At 40.9% G+C, this 16,260-nt stretch overlaps 1 protein-coding gene across 1 annotated transcript in view; it reads left to right on the top strand.

Moving 5' to 3' along the window:
- Positions 1-15,740, top strand: part of LOC124776401 (pickpocket protein 28-like) — a 117,342-nt gene extending 101,602 nt beyond the window's left edge. The window contains exon 9 of the mRNA XM_047251382.1: positions 15,580-15,740. Within this exon, the coding sequence (XP_047107338.1) occupies positions 15,580-15,740 (161 nt within the window). The remainder of the gene's footprint in view (positions 1-15,579) is intronic.
- Positions 15,741-16,260: the final 520 nt, after the last annotated feature.

Raw genomic sequence — 16,260 nt, 5'->3', positions numbered from 1 at the left:
TTTTATATCAATCATCTAGCGTGTAGGTATGTTGTGGGATCAGCAGCAACAACATGATTCACACCGTGTGATGTCTAGTTTTCTGGGGGAGTCAATGGACCGAAACGTGTTAATGTCAGTGTAGAAACTGACACAGATTACGAATTAGTGGCGGAAAAAAATGTATGGCAGTGTACAAAGCGCGTATAGCAAGAAAAAGTGCTGTAACAGGGACCCCTCTCCTGCGGCTGATAATCTGAGTAGTAGGCTCCCATACAGCCCAGGCGATGAAACTTTACACCAGTCTGTGCAAGCGCCGTTGATCACTGGCTTCCTGCACCATTGGATCACTACATGTATACTTAATAGGATCGCTGCATATGCTCAATGCCACCATGCAGACGGTATTCGTTTTCGATATATCAGAAGAGTGAGATGTGGTAAAAATCTGTTGCATGAAGTTAGTGGAGCTTTTATAGTTCGTAATTTTTCTCTGCTTGATGGTACAGAATAGCGATGTTAGAATGTGTGGGTGAAAGACGTGAGTGGACCCTGAGGGACGGGGATCTGCTTCAGACTGCAGTACCTGTATAATGTTGGATCTTCCTAATTTTCCTGACAAGAAACACCATCATAGCTGTTCATACTGTCTTTTATACTACGTCATGTTGCAGGAGCAGGCTTCATTTGGCGCTTACGTTACACATTATACACGGTTGGTGGAGCTATGACAACATGTTCCAATTTCCACTGAGTGGTCAAAGCACTCTCCTATAGCATTAACTCAGCTCAGTCTGTTTCTACACATGTTGCAGAATGTGGTAGATATTACTCTCTCCGACTTCCGGGTAAAATTGCTAGAACTGATCTCGCTGTCAACTGCGGTGTGTATTACAGTACACCATTCCATATGAATGGTGCCTTTCCCATCCCGACCGTCCACTGGATATGCTGATGGTTACCGCATAATGATTGTCTGATGCCACTCGGTTGACATGGAGGGAGCCACGGCGGAACACCAGATATACTTGTTGCTGTGGGGCATGGGATTAAATGTAGAGGTCATTATTTCCATAGAGTTATTTGGTAGCTTTCCTCAATGCTACAGACTGGTCCTATTTCCATATGCTGCGATGCCTGCCACATGTTTTTATTCATTTTCACCAATAAGGTGACAGTACCTCTTTCTATTTGTACTACCCTACGCGTGTTGTGAACAGCATCTTCCGGCAATGGTCAACACTGGAACAGTAATCACGTACATACTGCAAAATGAGGGAACAATGCTTTTTGAAATGGACCGCCGAGACATCCACTACCCTGTCGATGAGGAAGATGAGATTAACTGTACAGGTCATCACCTTTGAATAGCTGTTGGAAGCACTCTACAATACCGCAAACTCTTCCAGTTCCCATATGTTGCGATGTCTTCCACATTTCTGTGTTTTATTTCTACCATTTGTGTTGTGGCAGCTGTGCAGTTAATATCATGCGATGTTCAGCCTTCTGTGAGAGCCAGAGGATCAAAACGTGTTAATGATGGTTTAGCAGCAGCTGAAACAGATCTCTAAGTCATGCTAGAGAAAACAAAGCGTATAGCTATGTGTACTGATTGGGTGTGTTACAACCTAAATATAATGCATTAAACTGTTTATGAAGAAAAAATACAGGAACCCTCTTATGTGATTGATAGTCTGTTGGATATTGTCATCCAACAATACAGATGACGAAACTTTACCGGTCTGTGGAAGCGACTTCGATCACGACCAAGATTCAGAGGGACTGTCTAAAAAACAGCGCTGGAGATTTTGCTGTATGGGATCCTTAGCAGGTAGGTTCAAAGAATGTGACTCATTTCGAGATATGAGAATGGCACTAATATAATTCACCAGTGGCTGTAACAGTAAAAGACGTCTCTACAGGATCCAACGCAAGTACGTTGTAGAATGGATAGACTTGATTCCAAATCGCATGCAGCATTTCTGCTCGAAAGTGGACCACTATCAGTGACTCGTATCCGTGCCTGTAGACTCAAGACCGCCTTTCAGGCAGGGTGACGGTAACATAGTCATTACGGTCATGTTTCTAATAGCGCAGTTCTTATGCAATATGTGTGGTGTGGGGTGTAGAATCCCTCTGAGGGCAACTTCAAATGTCGGTTCTCAATAGTGTTCGTCGAAAAGAACATTGCCGTTGCTCCATGGATTCCCATTTGACCTATCTGGTGAGTGTAATCCGACTACTGATAACAAAAATTACTCACCAAGCAAACCGCCTCTCACATCAATTTAATTACTTGGCCTATCTAATTGATATCACTGACGTGCCACTTGATGGGTGAAGGAGATGACTGGGGCACCACGGAATGATTCTTGACAGGCGTTTCTTTTTTTTCGTTCCCGCGATATCTTTTAACAAAATTTCAATCTCCCATCTACACAGGACAAGACAGGCTCTCACTATTTTTTTCGTAAATGCTAGAGTGATATAGCATTGAATTGGTGAAAGGGGACCTGTCATAGTGTACATTGTTGTTGTCGAACATAAAATGAATGTGGTTTTTTTTTTTTTTTTTTTTTTTTTTTTTTTTTTTTTTTTTTTTTTTTTTTTGCGACATGTGAGCCAATGGCCTGAAAGATTGTCGGAAATGTGGCAATCCACTTCATTGGATGTCACAAAATAATGAAATGAGAATTGTATCCTGCTGTCGAACATAAAAGCTCATAAAACTAAAAGAAAATGGACTCTGCCTATTTTTGTGGAGAGAGGACATTTATTATCGTCGCGACTGTGTTTTTCTTTTTTAATAGTTGCTTTGTTATAGGAGTTATATTTATGTTAAATAGTCTAGTGCTCGCAATGGTGTGGTGGGAGTTCCGTAAAGGGTTAGGACTAGCGCTTTAGACGAGAAACAAACAGTCATTTATCATAGTTTGGTTCTGAGGGACGCTGGCGTCCTGTTTTGTGCTGAGGGCACTGCGGTGTGAGGCTCTGCTCTCTTTAGGCGGAGGGGCTTCCTGTTTCACAACTAGCTGACTTTCGGAAATGCCATCTGGAGCGTTCTCCGGATGGGCAGGGTGTGCTACTAAATTTTCGTTTTATGTTGTCTAGGATCGTCACTTCAAGACATGCCACATATCGCAACTGACCACGGAGGGCCTGGTGTTGCCTGTGGCCATAAAGGGGTCGGTCGTTGAGCCACAGACAAACAGCTGCCACCTGTATCAAAGTAAAAGGGTAAAGCACTGGAGCACCGGCGGAGGGTTGTTAAATGATATTCACAGCTCCCTCTTCTCATGTGAGCCATAGTTTGTGGTGTAGCTGATCGTAGTTGATTCCATTCGAGTAGAGCTGGGCCTCACAGTGGATTCATGTAAACAAAGTCAGACTACGTTGCAAGAGCGATTAATTTAGTGGAAAATTTGTATAGCTTCTACCCCAATGTATGCTTTACATATAAAACACCGTTCCCTATCTGGTTTGTATTTGTTATTTCTGTGTAAGATTTGCCAGCTACTTTTAGTTACTAAGGGTTTAATAAGACTTGTCATTATTTTGTAAACTTGAATACGGCACTGTTCTCATTCACACTCCCTCTGCTATTCACCGTTTTTATTTTATAGTGGCAGTACATGAGTAGCTTCACTCAGACATATATTTATGATTAAAGCGAGCTATGGCTTTCAGTACAGTGCTCTCTATTTGCTCGACTTCCGACGCCTTATAACGAGAAACTTAAAACTTAAGAATCCATTTATAGTTTCCAATCAAAATACAAAGTAGCTCATCTGTTGTCTGTGTCTACTTAGTGGGGACTGATGACCTCAGATGTTAAATCCCATGGTGCTTACAGTCATTTGAACCATCTACTTAGTACACTTTTACCTACCCTCAAAAACAAATTAACAAGCCATGTCTCCGCAATATCCTTTCTTTCAGGAGTGCTAGTTCTGCAAGGTTCGCAGGAGAGCTTCTATTAAGTTTGGAAGGTAGGAGACGAGGTACTGGCAGAAGTAAAGCTGTGAGGAGGGGGTGTGAGTTGTGGTTGGGTAGCTCAGTCGGTAGAGCACCTGCCCGCGAAAGGCAAAGGTCCCGAGTTCGAGTCTCGGTCCGGCACACAGTTTTAATTTGCCAGGAAGTTTCAAGGAAAATAGAGTCCTCTAAAGTCAGTTTTCAGCATTTAGCGCTGACTATTCGCAATACCCAAATGGTGGTAGGATCCTCTATTACAACACGATTTTTGACCAAAATTTCAAAAAATTGAAATTAACAGGAGAATACTGACGATTTTTTTTAGTTTTCAACCACTTATGACTTTTCGTGAAAAGCACGTTTATTACAGGAAATAGTAGGAAAAAAAAACGAAAATCAGTTATTTCAGAAACAAGTAATTTGAGCGGTTTTAACAGTCATATTAAACTTACGTTGAAAAAAAAAAAACGATAGAACCGAAAACCGGTTGCTTCAGCGAGCTTAAGAAGTTAAGAGCCTTCGGGAGATGTAAGTAAAAAATATAGACAGGGATTTATGTGTTCATAGTAGTGTAGGGGATAGAGGTGTTGAGTAGCGAAGTGAGATGTGGGTAGTGCGCTGGTGATTAAATCAAGAGAACAACGAAACAACACTATTTTTCTGGTCATTGTGTCTGTTTTTATTTGCAAAAATTGTTCAAATGGCTCTGAGCACTAAAGGACTTAACTTCTGAGGTCATCAGTCCCCTAGAACTTAGAACTACTTAAACCTAACTAACCTAATGACATCACACACATCCATGCCCGAGGCGGGATTCGAACCTGCGACCGTAGCGGTCGCGCGGTTCCAGACTGTAGCGCCTAGAACCGATCGGCCACTCTGGCCGGCTTTTATTTGCAAATTAAACTTTTATTTTATGTGCAATAATTTTCTGATATGTAAGATAATTTTACGGCCCTGAACTCATAATTCGACCTCTTCCAAATGTCAACGCTGATAAAACTAATAGTTTAAAGGAACAAATAATTTTGAGATAGTTGGGAAAAATTTGCCCAGTTTCTATCATTTTGACGAATTTTTTGGATGCTATGGGAGACTTTCGAAAACTCAATCTGGAAACGCTGGTGTAGCTGAGTACAGTCTGAGTCTAGCAGTTGGGTTGAGACGATCCGTGAATCGGTGCTGTTCTGATTAAACTGCTGATTCATTTGGAATATCATAATCCACGGCGCATTATTCACTTTATACCCCCGGATCACCTTCAGTTATTAACATGTAGTCTTCCTCTTACGCTTTATACGCTGAATAAGTAATATTTCGATACTTGGTAATTTTCTCGGTATTGCAATTTTTATAGCCAGCGGTGTGGATTACACTGTGGTGACAAAAGTCATGGGATACCTCCTAACGTGGTGTCGGACCTCCTTTTGCCCTGCGTACTGCAGCAGCTTGATGTGGCGTGGACTCAACAACTCGGAAGTCCCCTGCTGAAATCCTGAGCCATGCTGCCATAACTGCGAGGGTGTTGCAGCTGCAGGATTTTGTACGCGAACTGACTTCTCGATTATGTCCCACACGTGTTCTGCTGCCATAGCCCATTAACGCCAAATTTCGCTGCACTGTCCTAACGGATACATTTGTCGGACGTCCCACATTGATTTCTGCGGTTATTTCACGCAATTATTGCTTTACTATTAGTACTGACTACGTAAACGCCGCTGCCCACAGTCGCTAAGTGAAGGCCATCGGTCACTTCGCTATCCGTGGCGAGAGGTAATGTCTGAAATTCGCTACACTCCGCACATTTTTGACACTGTGCATCTCGGAATATGAATTCTCTAACGATTTCCGAAAAGAAATAGCTCAAGCGTCTAGCTCCAACTACCATTCCATGTTCAAAGTTTGGCGTGGTCATAATCGCGTCGGAAATCTTTTCACTTGAAGTAGTTGATTATAAATGACAGCTCCGCCAATTCACTGTCCTTTTATACTTTGTGCACGAGATACTATTACCGTCTGTCTATTTGCGTATCGCTATTCCATGACTTTTCTCAACTCATTGTACGGGAAACATTTAAGTTACGAAATGTACAGGGGATGGACTAAAAAATGGAAACAAGAATTACAACATATTACCGTACCTAATACGGTGTAGAAAAGCTGTTGGCATTAATAACAGCTTCCAGTCGACTCGTAATACAGGTGCTGTATGGTTTTCAAGGGAAACTCAGACCATTTCTCCTGTAAAGTACTTGCAAGTTCTGGTAACAATGGCGGAGGTGGGTAGCGATCACGTACTCTTCTCTCCAAAGAAGAGCGTAAATACTGGTGACAAGAGAGATGCGACAATTCATCTTCGTGCTCACGGACCTGTTCTGGACGATGCGAGCTGTGTGAACAGGGGCCTTGTCGGCCATCACCATTGGAGAATAAACATTGTACCCTGGGGCGGACTTCAGCAGCCGAAATGCGACCTTGCAGAGTAACAATGGCGCCCATGGAATACCACCGTAAGACCACCCAAATCGTCACCGATCGCTCGCGAAGTTTCACTCTTGGGAAGTAAACTCGGTTAGAAGTTGGAAACAGTTTCAAACAAGACTCATCCAACAAAATGACGTTCTTCAATTGCTCTATAATTCAGGTTTGATGGCTTCGACTTCGTGTTTTCCTTTTACGGGCATTTGCATAACTGGTGAGTGGTTTTGGAGTTTCTGCTCTCCGAGCAATTCCCAGCTTAGTTTTGTTTTGGTGCTGACAGGGTCGCGTGTGTGACGTTCAGTTCGGCAGTGACTTTTTCAGCTGTCGTTCTCTTACTTTTCGTCCCCATAGTTCGCAATGACCGTCTGTCTTGACCGCTCAGCACACACTTACGTCCACACTGTGACTTAGCGTTTGATGTTTTTCCGCTTTGCGTGCATGAGGTATAAATAATCGATATGGTGCCTATTGAAACACGAAATACTTCGACTGTCTTTGTTACGGAAGCACTCGCTATTCGACCGCTAACAATTTGCTAATGTACGAATTCACTTATCTCCGACGTAATACACTCACAGCTGTACGGTACACTGTTCTGACAGCTACTGACACTTACAAGGTATTGGGAACACCGCACAGGTGCCCTTCGTTATTAGATGCAACAGCACATCCTACAGGCTAGGCTACCATCTGTATTTATGGACAAGCAAGCATTTCTCGCTGTATTTTCACGTTTTTCTCCAGCCCTTGTACGTCACGTACACGAGTGTTTACTGACTCTAAACTTGTGCTATTACTTAATGTATTGTGTTTTCGATAAACTGTCAAAATAAAGTCTCATATTTTTCAAAGTATTTTCGCTTTTCCTGATATTACCACACGGACCGGTATTAAGTTAGTATTACTTCTTCTACTTAATTTTATTTTTTTGTGGAACGTGTAAAGCAATGCCTATCAGCAGTGAAGCAAAGCAACACTTTGCACTGCTCACACGGTATAAAGGTAAGGCCTCTGCAGCCTTCTAGCCGGCATCTTTACCTATTCTTCTGAACATCGCAGACAAGCCAAGTAACTAAGCTAAAAAAATATAACTTCACGTCCACTTTTACGTTGGCGTTGGGTCCCGAGGTATCGTATATGATACCCAAAAGTTTAAAGGATATAAATCCGTTATAACATTAATTTATAATTAGCTAGTAACTGTGGAATGTCTGTACTAATTTAATAAGTGATTGAAGCTTGTATTTAGAAAAATATGTTTTTTTCTTTATTTCGCTCAGACATGCTATGCAGTTTAAGAACCCGAAGTTTGCAATCAATGTTGACTTCTTGTGATGCTCGAGAGAAGAAAGAACTAGTGAGGTGTGCAATTTCGATGTGTATCATATATGATACATCGGGACTGAAAAGTTATTTTAAATAACTTCGTAAAAAGTGAATGAAAGCAGTTGATAATCCAATTTTTTTGTTGGTAAACAGTTAGTGAGAAACTGCATTGTTTCCACAAAAATCGAGAAGTTTGTTGGATAGGCTCCTCCCCATGAAGAAAAGTGCTACAGATGCATTCGTTATCACCTAATGTAAATTACTTGCTGGCTGACAGTTAGGGATGAAATATCCATTAGGTTTATTGACGATACAGAACACCTAATCCACTCACTGGTCAAACTTCTTTAATTCAAAGAAATCACAGGACCTTCATCAAAAGCAGTCACCAAGACAAACAGTTTTTTTTTTAATCATCGACGCTGCATTCAGTTTTGTTTTGGAGAAATATCATTTTTCTATACTTCTAATTTGTGCAGCGGCCAGTTTGAATATTATTTTTATTGTAAAATTATTACACTGGTATCTCGTCCACATCGCTGCAGTTACTGTTAACGGGCCCAGTTTGAAAACATTTTAGATCACAACTTTACGTTCACTGAAATACTATAGTGGCTTACGTAAGATACAGTGTATTGCGCTAGCATTGCTTATAGTTACCGACATAAATTAAGTCGGAAGGCATTTTCTCCGTGTAACGGCAAATATTTTACTAATGGTTTTGTTTCGCTGTGACTTTTGCTGTTCGTGAATAATCTGTGTGCCTTATCTTCCAGGTTCAGGAAGAGAGTGCGCCTTGGCGGATCTTCCGTGTCTTGCTAACAATAGTTGTAAGTAAACTACCGTATACGTTTGGAAAAGCATAAAGCTAGAACTTGTCAAGTGCTATGCGATACTTCATATTTCAATAACGTGACAAATTAGTTGTCCAGCTGTACCATAGATTACATTTAAAACTGCCAAAAAATTTGGAAATTTTGTTTTAATTTTCGTCAAATGTCAGCCGATACTTGACCAGACGTCTCGGCTTTCACATAAATGTCCCGGCGTCTTCAGATAACCACTCTTGACACGTAATTGTCCCTGTTTTAATCGAGAAACAAACTGCGTGCAGTAACATTTCTTACTTAATTAAAAATTATGAGAATTACATTCCCTAGTAGTAGGACGTTAGAGAAATGTGTTTCACAATATTTACCATATTTACCGTATTAATAATAAAATATCTTCTTTCTAACGAGGAACTGCTAAAATCAGTCCATTCATTCTTTTGATAAATACTACTAAGATAAATCTTAGGATAAAATATTTACTTTGTGTCTTATTACAGATTAGTAATATTTACATTTCCCATCTCAATTCACAAATTGAAGATACACTTTTTTCTTGAGTTCATCAACTGTAGCATCATCATGGGCCTATTATCAGCTTCAAAATATCACAGTACATGGCAAGAAAAATAAAAGTAAGACGTAACAGCAGTAATGAAGTTATATATAAACTATAAATAAAAGAGGCCTGGTTTTTTTCTCTTTGAAATCTGATCAGCTTAGAATGCGAGGACTTACCTTCAGTCATTATCAGGTAGCACAGCCACTCCTTCCAGTTCTCCGTCATCTTCAGAGCTAGAATCACAGCAATTAGTTCTGCTATCACTGTCTGCACCACCTAAATCTATGATTGTCTTATCTATTTCATTGTCGATAAATATTTCTTTCTGCATGTATTCCCTCTCAATTTTTTAACGTGTTCGCACAATGGAATCCAGTCTTCTTTACTCATGGATTTAAATTTCTCCTCGCATAAATTTTTCACAGACGTTACGTTGTAGAGAACGTTCCTAGAAGCTACCCTACCAGTTACAACCGACCAAATATCTCCTATTGGATTTAATTCTAGATGGTAAGGAGGAAGGCGTAAAGCAACGTGATCAGCAGTTTTGAGGATTTTATCGACGGAATACTCGACGGTCGTTGCCTTGGTTCTTCGAACGAGCTCATAGAGAACGAGCTTCAATATGTTATCCGAGAATGGGATTCGTTCCTTTGTTAGCCACTTTCTGATATCGTCTTTAGTTGAGTGAGATGTTGGAGCTCTGTTTATTTTAACATTGTGATATGGCGCATTGTCGAGAACTATTATAGAGTTAGATTGGGAATCAGCTTTCCTGTCAACCACTTCTCATAATTTTGTTGGTTCATTTGGTTGTCGTAATCTCCCGTTGCTTGATTTGTCTTCCACATAACAAGCGCATTAGGAATGAAGCCATTTTCGCCGGCTGCATGAGTTATTATTAGGTGTTGTCCCTTTGATACCGGTTTGAGGAGACCGTGAGCAGTATTATCACTTCATGATTTCCCAGTTACATGTGACGATAAAATAAAAGTTTCATCAACGTAAACAATGTCTGTTTTCTTCCCTACATTTTTTTATTTACTTCAAATGCGATATTCTATTTTCTCTAATATCGCTTCTCTCTAACAATATCAGCCTACTTGATGTTGTTTTCTTTCCAGCGGAAACCAAATTTCTTTAGTAGCCGCCTTACACTAGTGTTACTACCTTGAAAGTCTACTGCTTCTTTCAACTTCTGTTTAATTCCTTCCACTGGAGGCACAAGTTTTTCAGCCAGATAAAAGTTGTAAACAGTTCTCCTAACAACGGCCTCACCGAAACTATCAACATCTATAAGTCTTTTGCGTTTACGTCTTTTGTCTGGAGTTTCAAATTTCCCTTTCCCGTGATATTCTGATAGCCTGTCTTCCCTTTTAATTTTCTGGATACCGCTACGCGAAACGCCTGTGGCCACTTCAGTTCACAGCTGAGCTTGGTTCACCGGAATGTTCATCCCCCGAGAGGACTCAGCCTCCATAAACATTAAAACCTTATGTATAATCTCCTGTGACTGACTATTCAGTTTTCTGCCTTTTAGTTTTGAAGTACTAATAGACATCATATTCAGTATGAAGTCACTGTGCACTAGTAATATAAATACCGAAAAAGAACGCAAAGGTGGAACTTGTACTGTACTCACAAAGGACACTCGTGTCACACTGAGGACAACCGAATCTATTTGGGCAGAGCTGCACACTTCCGCGCATGCGCAGTGGCTATCGAGCTGTTTCAGAGCAACGGTCACGAAGCTCTCAGATACCTGGCGCGGACTGTACAGATGTGCCCAACAACATGCCGAATGGACCGCTCGGAACTGACATCACGTTCTCTTCACCGATGAGTGTCGCTTATGCCTTCAACCATACAATCGTCGGAGACGTGTTTGGAGGCAACCCGGTCAGGCTGGACGCCTTAGACACACTGTCCAGCGAGTGCAGTAAGGTGGAGGTTCGCTACTGTTTTGGGGTGGCATTACGTGGGACCGACATAGGCCTTTGGTGGCCATGAAAGGCGCCGTAACGGCTGTACGATACGTGAATGCCATCCTCCGACTGATAGTGCAACCATATCGGCAGCATATTGGCGAGGCATTCGTCTTCATGGCAACAACTCGCACCCCCATCGTGCACATTTGTGAATGAGTTTCTTCAGGATAACAACATGTTCTCCACACATGAACCCTATCGAACATGCCTGGGATAGATTCAAAAGGTATGTTTATGGACGACGTGACCCACTAACGCCTCTGAGGGGTCTACGCCGGATCGCCATTGAGCAGTGGGACAATAACCACTCTGAGGGATCTACGCCGGATCGCTGTTGAGCAGTGGGACAATCTGGACCAACAGTGCCTTGATGAACTTCTGTATAGTATGCCACGACGAATACAGGCATGCATCAATGCAAGAGGACATGTTGCCGGGTATTAGAGGTACCGGTGTGTACAGCAATCTGCACCACCACCTCTGAAGGTCTCGCTGTATCCTGGTACAACATGTAATGTGTGGTTTTCATGAGCAATACAAAGGGCGGAAGTGATGTGTATGTTGATCTCTATTCCAATTTTCTGTACAGATTCAGGAACTCTAGAAACCGAGATGATGCAAAACTTTTTTTGATGTGTGTATTATTTATACGTGAACGTAAACTACGGTGTACATCAAGGATCTGAAATTGGACTTTCTCTTACGATGATTTAGATCTGTGATCAGGACGTTTATACTGATTCGCATAAAACAACTGAGGGCCATTTTAACAAAACTCAACAAAGCCATTTACAAAATTTTACAGGAGGCGTGTTTTTTTAGTTGTATTCAATATCGTTGGTTCCAAAAAATCCCAAAAATTGATATCGATCATCCACATAGATACGCATTGATGAAGGACTAATTGAAGTTCATCATTAACAACCTTTATTGAGAAAAAAGTTACAAATTACCAATTTTTACAAAACTCAACATATCCATCTTTCATGCATGATTCTTCTTTATTTTATGAAGCTAGGTGTTACAAGCATACATTCTAAGTATTTGAATTCAATGGGCTCTACCTGCAGACCCAGAAAAGACCACTATAAATGTGGCCGAAACGTCGGTTTCTCTAGTATGTTTATGTTATGACTCAGTACTGCACTCAGAAAACTTTTGTGTCTAATGAGAATATCTGCATTTCTACTAAAGGTTGTCCTTCTTAATGAACTGCATCTGCTGCACGTCCCTTTCATGTAGCTTGGGAGCTCGTCCATCTCAGTTTTCCTTAGACAGTTATTGTCCTTCTACAAACTGTTTGTTTAGACTCAAAATAAAATCAGACTTAGCTGCCACTTTTCTGAATGTTGAGGCACGTACAGTGATTATATGAATGTGTGGTGTCTGTTCTTCCAGACATCCCTCCGAGAATAGATACCAGGCATTCATATATATTCGATTCGCCTAGATAGGCAAACGAGCCACCTTCTTCACTGCGGATGCACAAGTACGTCCTACCTCCTGCATGGAGAAAATGGACAGGGACTAGATAGGGATGTGGGTCGGTCGTGAGGCATGTCGAGATAGTCCGCAGAGCTGCGATGGCACTTTTCCTGGATAGCGCAGTTGAAGAACCTGCCTAGTAAGCAGGAGACCCCGGGTTCCAAATGGCTCTGAGCACTATGCGACTTAACTTCTGAGGTCATCAGTCGCCTAGAACTTAGAACCACTTAAACCTAACTAACCTAAGGACATCACACGCATCCATGCCCGAGGCAGGATTCGAACCTGCGACCGAAGCGGTCGCTCGGCTCCAGATTGTAGCGCCTAGAACCGCACTGCCACTTCGGCCGGCTACCGCGGGTTCGAACCCCATTCCGGTACGCATTTCCACTCGTCCATGCTGATTCCACGTAACGTCCCGACGCAGCTGACATCAGTAATCCCTTCCGTTCGCTTTCCTTTCTCCCCCCATTCACCTTAAATTTACACATACACCCATGTCTCTGCAACCTTTTTCTCTTATACGGTATGAGATTGACACATATCTTTGTGTACATTTATCGTCTTCCTTCTGCGTCTTTTAAGTAAATTCACTCTCATGTATCGTAATAAGAAATTATCCTGTTCAGCTCTTGTCTTACTTATATACAGGCTATGTTTAAAATGAGTAAGGTCATAGAAACAGAAACATGCTGCTTACCATGCTGTTTCCTTTGTTGTTTCAATATGGTTACAGCCTCTATCCAGATCTTCATTTGAGAGTGCAGTCGTGCTCTTGTTACTCTTTTGACGTTGTCGTCTCCTGCTTTTTCCTCCACTTTTCACCCGCTGTACTGATTTAGAATATTCTAGATCTTCTAATATCTTTTAATAATGATGTTCCAACAAGAACGGTCTACAACAGCTACTATTCTTATAGTGCAACAGTGGCTGAACACGAAAGAGAAATGCAATACGCACTTTTTTACAATCGCAGCAAACAGTTCGTTTATCTTGCAGGCTGTTGTGTCATTGCCCGACAATAAACACATGCGACTGTAAAAGTTATTGAATGTAACTTTTAAGATCAAACTTTCAACCAACCAGAATACAAGAACGATTAGCTGATGTTGCGGAATCTTGAGAAATGGAGTGTAGAGTTTTGTGAAATGTCGCTATAACCAAGAGCCTTATATTCAGTTTCGTAGTATTTTTTGTTAGCCATTGGATGAGGCTCTTATAAAGGAACCAGGATCCGATAAAGACATTTTGAAAAAAATTGTGTTTGTTGAGTTTTGTTAAAACGGCTTCAATTAAGCTTGCTGATGACACAGCATTAGTAAAAACAGCAAAAAAAAAAAAAAAAAAATAGATATCCAACATGTAGTTAGCTCTGTTAGAAGTCAACTAAGTAAATGGTCAACATGAAGCAGTTTATAAAATAAACAACAGGAAAATAGTATTAATAAATTCGCATAACTCCCAGAATAGCATCTTACATTATCCTGATGTCATCATCAACAATCAATCCATTTTAAATGAAGAAGCAACAATATTTCTTGATATTTGGACACAATGTGACCTAAAATGCGACAAACATATTGAATGCAACAATTCCAAGCTGAATACAGGATGTTAGCTTTTAAGGGCCCTAAGACGCTGCATAAATGAGCAGTCACTAATGAATTGTCACTCTGGATATTTTAATGTTCATCTAAAACATGGCATCATATTCTGGGGAAATTCCGCAGCAGATACGGCGATTTTTAGGATTCAGAAGAGTGCCATTGGGTATATTGCAAGGAGTAGACCTAGACAGTTATGTAAACCATTCTTTAAAATACTGAACGTACTAGCTTTGGCATGCACGTACATTATGTGCACATTAATGTGCAGGGTGTGTAAAAAGAACTTTACAACTTTGGAATGATATAGAAATTTATTAAGATAACTTATAGAATCGGTAGATATGTCATTTTGTACCAAACAACCTCAAGGTTGATTTACATAGTGCATCAGTACACCATTCCGCCACCAGGAGCACGAGCATAGTGTACAGATTACATGGCTACTTTCACTGATGCACAGTGTTCTCGGTGTGTGTTTTGGTTTCATGAAACGAACTCTGCAACAAGTGTTCGGCGTAAATTTCGCACCGAATACGCTAAAGAATCTCCCATGCTAAACAATTAGGGCAACCTGAAAAATCGAACTTACGCTGCCGTTGCACAAGGTACACCCGATTTGCTTCAAAGAGCGTGGGAAGAAATTGATTACCGATGCAATGTTGACCGTATCACAAATGGTAGTCACAACGAACCAAAATGACACTTGATCGCTACATCTACCGATTCTGTAAGTTATCTCAATAAATTTCTGTACCATTCCAAAGTTGTGAAGTCCTTTTTGTCTCACCCTGTATATTAATTTGCAATGATGAGATAACATGTGACCTGCATGATCACAGTACTAGAGTAAAAGTAATCTTCCATGTATTCCCAGTTACATGTATTCCCAGTTGATGTGAGAAAGGTACGTCTTGTAATGGAATAAACTGTTCAACAAGTTGACAGATGATTTACATTGTGTGCCAGATATAAATGCAGCTGAAAGATCTGTTAGAATACATCTGCAGTACAACTGCTGCTTTGCAGTTAGTGAATACGTGAACATCAAAGTATGTAATACGAAACTTTTGTACTATGTCTCCTGAGTCTCAGTCTAATGTTAAATGACATGAATAATCACAGCTGCAAGCATAGCTGAAACTCATGACTCAGCGAAATGGAACGTTAAAATAAATAATGTAAACCAGAACGGAAAAAAATATGCTAAATGTAATGGCGTGAATTATTCTGAAACCAGTAACAAATACCTTGGAATGAAATCTTAATATCGTAACGCATTTAAATTCTACGTTAACCGGCTTTTGCTGTTACTGTAAAGGGTGTTCTTTGTTAAACTCATTGTCATGCAGGGTTCTTCAGCAGCTTCAAACCAGACAGTGGGGAAGTGTCTGGAGATGAATCAGGCATGTCCTGCGACTGCTACCCTGGTTGCTTCGACATCGCTTATTACCTCAGTGCTACGTCGGGATGGCTCTTCCAGTCCCAGTACGACACCACCAAATTCTTGTAAGTACATGTGCTTTAGGGTAACCTAGATAACAAAAGTCCAAAGAGTACAAAAAATTTTCAGTATTGTCTCCTAAAGAGCTTAAAAACTGAGGGCCAGATTATCGAACGAATGACACTCGTTTCTGACTTCTTAAAGGAAGTTCTCCAGTTAATTATATATTCAGCCCTACTCTCCTGCCTCTTGCACAAACTCATCACTCTACTTACAATTTCCATAACATCTACCTTCATTTGTTAAAGCATTCTTTTGTTTCCTACTGCCACGAAGCTCAAGTAAAGGAAGGTGTATTGATTGATTGTTGCTATAAGACAATACAAAAATAGAAAATGATGTAATATAGTGAAAACTATGGGTAAGAACGAAGTCTAATACCACTGCGCTGGCGCGCGCAAGCGTGTCTGTGTGTGTGTAAGGATGGGAGCATTTGTGTGAGGGGCAGAAAAGGGAGAAGAATGGGGAGGGAGGGAGCAGTCGTCCATATTACGAAAGTATCAGCTTGCCAATGAGTCTTTGGTGCACT

The sequence above is a fragment of the Schistocerca piceifrons genome, chromosome 1 (assembly GCF_021461385.2).
Source record: "Schistocerca piceifrons isolate TAMUIC-IGC-003096 chromosome 1, iqSchPice1.1, whole genome shotgun sequence".
In the NCBI taxonomy this organism is placed as follows: Eukaryota; Metazoa; Arthropoda; class Insecta; order Orthoptera; family Acrididae; genus Schistocerca; species Schistocerca piceifrons.
The sequence above is the reverse complement of the archived record's forward strand: the minus strand, read 5'-3'. Positions and strand labels throughout refer to the sequence as shown.